Source organism: Sebastes umbrosus, chromosome 1 (genome assembly GCF_015220745.1).
Source record: "Sebastes umbrosus isolate fSebUmb1 chromosome 1, fSebUmb1.pri, whole genome shotgun sequence".
Lineage (NCBI taxonomy): Eukaryota > Metazoa > Chordata > Actinopteri > Perciformes > Sebastidae > Sebastes > Sebastes umbrosus.
In genome coordinates, this window is record NC_051269.1 from 2,803,032 (window position 1) to 2,809,593 (window position 6,562).

Below are 6,562 nucleotides of genomic sequence, written 5' to 3' on the forward strand. Positions count from 1 at the left end.
GAACCCACACGAACGCCGAATGAACCCGACCCTCCACAACCTATCCCGATACAAATGCCTGTAGTAACGCTAGTGGGGGGGAAAGTGTTTTATGAAGAATCTCCAGCAGATAAAAGAGACAGGGAGACCAATGATCAACGCCTCCAGGCATTAGAGCAGCAACTAGGAAAGTTAACGACTGGTAATACTAGGGCACCTAACGACAGGGAAAAAATGGAACAGGAGAGAAGGGAAGCACAGGCATTGGAGGAGGAGGGGGAGAAACAAAAAAGGGCAGCTGTTGCACAATGGGCTGGGGGGGTTAGCAGTAAAGCGACCTCCACAGGGGGGCTACGTCTTGGCCCTATGGGTAGACCAGTATCGAAAGAATTACTAGATGAACTAGACAGACGAACAGAGTGGGAACACCAAATACAGAGGGTAGAGGCAGAGTTGGCAGCAACCCAAGGGGAGTTCGATAGAACTTTAACTTCCTTCCGGCAAGGTAACCGTTCGACTGGGTCTACCAGTACCGAGGGGGGGTCACAATATCTGTTTCGCCCAAACAAAAGAAGCACACGTAAATTGGGGGGAGAAAAGACAAAAACAAAGACAACACCACACCACTGGGATAGAGAGGTGGAAGACAGTGACAGTGACAGTCAGCTAGAAGAAAGAGAGGCTGCAACATTCTTTACGGGGGAATTTACTGCACGGATTGACCCTGACACCAGGATGGAAGGGGGGGCGGCAGGAGGGGTCTCTGAAGAAGGACATGGCATGACTCTTAGACAAAGAGTAAATCAGAAAGTAGTAAAATCAACACCAGAAATACAGATGCCCCTAGTCAGTGCGGGAGCAGGAGGAAAGAAGTATCAGCCTTTTGGTGCAGGGGATAAAGGTGCTATATTGGCCCTTATGCCCGAATTGACAGAGGGGGGTGGAGCATGGTTAAGAGCGCTGGATGAGCAGACTCGGGGAATGGAGTTATCTATGGGGGATGTGAGAGCATTAATGGGCGGGGCGGGAGTCTCGGTGTGGCTGCAGCGGGAGTTGGAGGAAGGAGTACACACACACATAGTGGCAGATGAAAAACCCTGGGGGAGGTGTGCGTCAGTCCTAGGTGACGCCATTCGAGCGAAGTTCCCCATCCCCGCCGGTAAACTTCAGAGTTTAGAATTTAAAACTAAATCAGACGAAACAGGACGACAGTATCTAAATAGATGCAGAAAAGAATGGGCGGATGCTTCCGGACATAACCCTGACAAACAGACTCACTTACACCCGTTTAGAGCAGCAGTCTTAAAGTTTGCTCCACCAGGCGTAAAGGAAGCAATGGATAATAATCCCGATATGCCTAGTGCTGACGTAGGGAAATGGGAGACCCATTTCTTGCATCACTGGAGCAAACATGAACAAAAAACCGACACAGCTGCAGAGGAAATGAGAGAAATAATGGCTCAGCTGGCCAAGTTACAGTTAGCACAGGCTAGGGATAGCGCCACGGAAGAAAAAAGAAATAGAAAACAACAAAAACAGATGGTACAAACCCCCACCCAAGCACCGGCACCCACCCCTTTACCAGCACCCGTTATTCCCTACTACCCCCCACAGTATAGTCCACATGTACCCCCACCGTTTATGCCCCCACCCCCGACGACTCCAGTGCATGCTCCTTATCAGTATACTCCATATCAGAACAGGCAGGGACAGAGCAGAGGGAGAGGAAGAGGGAGGGGAAGAGGAGGAGGAGGTCCCCCAGGAAGAGGATGTTTCATCTGTGGCAGCATGGATCACTGGGTACGGGAGTGTCCACACAACCAGACACAACCACAGGGCGGTGCACCAATACCACCCCCAGCTCCCAATCCACAGTATGCTCCACTACAAGCAGCTGTGTATCAGCAACAACCCCCACCCGGCACATGGAATCTATAGGGAAGCCTAAAAAGCAGAGAAGAGCAGGGTTTGGCCGAACCATGCTTACAACTGACAGTGAATGGAAAACGAAGGTGGTTCATGGTGGATACTGGGGCACGGTATTCAACTATGGCAGAACCAAAATGCCAACTGTCGTCACACTATGTATCTGTTTTAGGTTTTTCCGGTCAAGAACAACAGTTACCCTTTACGGTACCACTTACTGTAAATCATGCGAATCAGACATTGTGCCATTCTTTCCTATTTGCTCCTGAATGCCCCCGAGATCTCCTGGGAAGAGATGTGTTGACAGCATTAGGAGCATCTGTACATTGCTCTAAAGAAGGGATTTCAGTGGAATTTCCTAATGGACAGATAGTGCATTGTTCCGGGTCAGCAGGAAAAACACATCAAATGATGTTAAAAGAACTATCAGACCCACAACACACAGACCCAATGGCTGAAATATATTGGGTTCTTTTGGATGACCCCAACCCCCTCCTCCAGTTCTATCAACAGTGGCAACCATGGATTCGAGCACTACACCCTTACCTCCCAGTACCTGATCCTCCCCACTGCACTCTTAACTATGACAGGGATAGTGACTTACAGTACCAAGATGAGTTCCAACAACAACTGGTAGATAAGCAATGGCAAATACAGGTAACAGATATTATCATAGGTCCTCAGGGGGTGGCTGCTGTCGTCACGTTAACACCAGAACAACAGGAATGGTATCGCCTATCGTCTTATGCGGTTCCTCATATTTCATTAGCTTTAGCACCAAAACATCAGGCTAAGGATTTGGGAAATATGTGTAAAGACGCTGTGGGCTACACTGAATGGGTGGAAACATCACTACCAGGGGTTTGGGTGGCAGAAAAAGGGAAATGCTATAAAATATCACATTTCAGTTCAGTACAGGGCACATGTCAAAACGTCTCCCTGCAGCGTCATCACGGCTGTGAATTGACTGACGGAGAGGGTGCTGCTTCCATGTTGTCTACTCTCCCTTCCTCCTTGTGGTCAAAAGGACCGTTTGATGTGGGAAGATGCTCCATGGAACCAGTAACCTTTGAATTACATACCTACTGTCCTATCTGGCGTCCACAGTACAAACATAAAATAGAAGCTGCCCAAGGTATTTCTCCTACAATACAGGGACTGTGTCAGGCAGGGGTGTTAAGAAAATCTTACTCTCAATGGAACACACCCATACTCCCGGTAAAGAAGCCTAGTGGTTCTTACCGAATGGCTCATGATCTAAGAGCCATAAATGAAGTTGTATCCACACCAGTTACACCAGTACCCAACCCCCACTCTGCTCTCTCCATGTTGACTCCGGCTCACACTTTTTTCACGTGCATAGATTTGGCTAATGCTTTTTTCTGCCTCCCTCTAGCGGAACACTTACAGGATATTTTTTCTTTTACCTATGAGGGACAAAGATTGACCTATAATGTCTTACCACAAGGTTTTATCCTCTCACCCTCTATTTTTAATGAAACATTGAGACAACACCTAAAAGGGTTGGAACTCCCGGAAGGATGTTTTATTGTACAGTATGTTGATGACTTGTTGGTGGCAGCACCCTCGGCCGAGGTATGTCTGTCCTTGACGCATGCGTTATTGTTAAGACTACATAGTTGTGGCTATAAGGTCTCTAAAGAAAAACTCCAGTGTTGCAGAGCGCAGGTATCATTCCTGGGAAGAGTGATTACAGCCAAAGGCACTGCTATGTCACCTGCACACAGAGAGTCGATTTTGCATCACCCGAAACCACAAACAGTGAAGGAAATGTTGTCATTTTTAGGACTAACTGGCTATTCCAGACAATATATTCCTAATTACGCGGGGGACACACAGTTGTTGCGACAAATGGTCACTATGGCGGGAATGAGAAACCTTACTGCTGAGTTAGAATGGTCTCAAGAAGGGGAGGAGGGGTTCATACGGCTTAAACAGGAAATGGCGGCGGCAGCAGCTTTGGCTCTTCCGGATTATACGCAGCCTTTCCATTTAGACGTATCCGAGCAACTGTCAACTGCTCACGGTGTACTATATCAGAAACAAAGAGGAGAAAGAAAGGTGCTATACTATTGTAGTATCCTTTTGGATACTCCAGAACAAAGAGCAAGTCCCTGTGTCAGATATGCAGCAGCCCTAGCTAAAATAGTAGAGAAAGTCGGACACATTGTCATGCATCATCCATTGCACATTCTCACGTCACATAGTACTGTGGCTTACGTCACCTCTTCGTGTTTTACTCTCACACCGTTAAGACAGACCAAGATCTTACAGATCCTTTCCAAACCAAATGTGTCATTCGTACATGAAGGTTGCAACATGGCAGATGGTATGGGAGAAGGAATAGCGGAGAAGCATTCCTGTATGGAGAAATCAGAACCATTTGTAAAACTAAGACCAGGGCTGGAAGCCCTCCCACTGCCAGAACCACAGCTCAATCTTTACACAGACGGTTGTTGCTTTAGGCATCCTACTGAGGGACTGAAAGCAGGCTATGCTGTTGTCTCACTTGTCAATCCCGGTAATCAACCAGTTACTCTATGTGCGTCCCCATTGGAGGGTAAACAATCTGCACAGGCGGCTGAGCTAACTGCTGTGGTATGTGCGCTTCGTATTGCCGAGGGTAAAACTGTGAATATTTTTACTGATTCTGCTTATGTTTGTAATGCTATACACAGGGACATGTCTGGCTGGGTTCAGGCAGGGTTCAAAACGAGTGGGAATAAATCCATGGCTCATGAAGGCCTCATGAGGGATTTATTGGCTGCCGTCCACCTTCCGGAGAAGGTGGCTGTGATTAAGGTTAAAGGGCACTCAGAAGGGAGTGACCCGGAAAGCATTGGGAATAATGCCGCCGATGAAGCAGCTAAGGGAGCTGCAGGCTATGTTGTTAATAGTATGATGATGTTACAGTTTAATTCGTTTGATGAACTGGGTACCTTTTTAGATGATGTGAAAAAGGCTCAGGAGGACGCTCCTGGGCATGAAAGAAAAGCCTGGGAAGATGCAGGTGCCACTAACTGTGTGTCAGAACTTTGGACAAAGGATGGTAAAACAGTTATGCCAAATAGTTGGATTCCAACCATGTTGAAACAGACCCATGGGCTATGCCATGCTGGTGTGGCCATTATGATGTTTGCCCTTGATGCGTGGTGGTTCCCGCAGAAAAGGAAGACTGTTGTGGACTATGTCCAAAGGTGTGAAATATGTCAAGCGTGTAACATCAGACCTACAGACAAACCACCGGTGGGCAAATACCCTAAACCCCAGGGACCTGGGGAACAGGTGGTCATGGATTTCACGGATATGGGTGTCCGGGTGGGAGGGAAACGATTTTTGTTAGTCATAGTGGATGCCTTCTCCAGGTGGATAGAAGCCTATCCTACTGGAAAAGAGGATGCAAAAGCGGTCATAAAATGTCTGGTGAATGACTACATTCCTAAACACGGTTTCCCAAAACTCATTCGGACTGATAATGGCTCTCATTTTAAAAACAAACATTTGAGAGAAGTAGAGACTGTTTTGGGTCTGGAACACAAATATGGCTCGGTGTACCACCCGGAATCGCAGGGAAAGGTCGAGAGGGCTAATAGAACCATTAAAGGGAAGTTGTTAAAAGTCTGTAAGACCACAGGAATGTCCTGGCCTGATGCACTCCCTGTTGTTCTATTATCAATTCGCTCTTCCGTTAACTCGTCAACAGGGCTGACTCCGTTTGAGCTTACCTGTGGCAGACCCTTTCCCGGTCCTTTGCATCCTTTCTGTGTGCTTCCCGCTGTTGGGTACCGCCCCTATTATCAGTCGGTTAATGCTATTGTTTCAGCTTTCTCCTGTCCAGGTGCTCCTTATCCTGCTCCACCTCAGAGGTCAGAACTCAAGGCGGGTCCCCCTGAACACCTCTGGTTGAAGGTGTTAAAGAGGAAGTGGTCGGAACCACGTTGGACGGGACCACATCAGGTGACAGCAAGGACCTCCACAGCGGTTCAACTGAAAGGGAAAGGCTGCGTCTGGTGGCACTTGACACAGTGCTGTTCCACCAACGGTCCACCACCAGGAGGCGATCTCATCTCCGGCGGCATCGATACAGGGGAGCCAACACCGCCGGAAATCGCTCTGCAGGGACACCAGTCATCGGAACAGCACCTGGGGTAGATGCAAGCTTCACTGCAGGGACACCAGTCATCGAAACAGCACCTGGGGTAGATGCAAGCTTCACTGCAGGGACACCAGTCATCGGAACAGCACCTGGGGTAGATGCAAGCTTCTCTGCAGGGACACCAGAGAAGACCAACTGACAGACACGTGAGATAACAACATCACGGTCAAAAACATTGAGTAACTGGTTGACTTTTTGCATTTCCAGTAAAATAAAATTGCATGTAAATGAGTTGAAAGAGATACAACAGGGTAAGAAGGTTTCAAGGTCTTGCTGATTTTACAGTTAAAATACGGCTTACAAGAATGAATAGGTAACTCTTCAGGTGGACATATATTCCATTATTTTTTATTTTTTACTGCTTTACAATATAAAGGTTGTAGTACTTTTCGTGCTCCTTGTTCTCCGTCATATAACAACTATAGTTTAGGGGACCAATGGGGAGGGAATGATTCTTATAATATTAATTCATACTCTCAT

At 47.4% G+C, this 6,562-nt stretch overlaps 1 protein-coding gene across 1 annotated transcript; it reads left to right on the forward strand.

Annotated features, from left to right (window-relative positions):
• Nucleotides 1-1,948: 1,948 nt before the first annotated feature.
• LOC119481463 lies at nucleotides 1,949-6,078 on the forward strand. Its single transcript, XM_037758424.1, has one exon. The coding sequence runs from the start codon at nucleotides 1,999-2,001 to the stop codon at nucleotides 6,076-6,078; it is 4,080 nt and encodes a 1,359-aa protein (XP_037614352.1). The 5' UTR covers nucleotides 1,949-1,998.
• The last annotated feature ends 484 nt before the right edge of the window (nucleotides 6,079-6,562 follow it).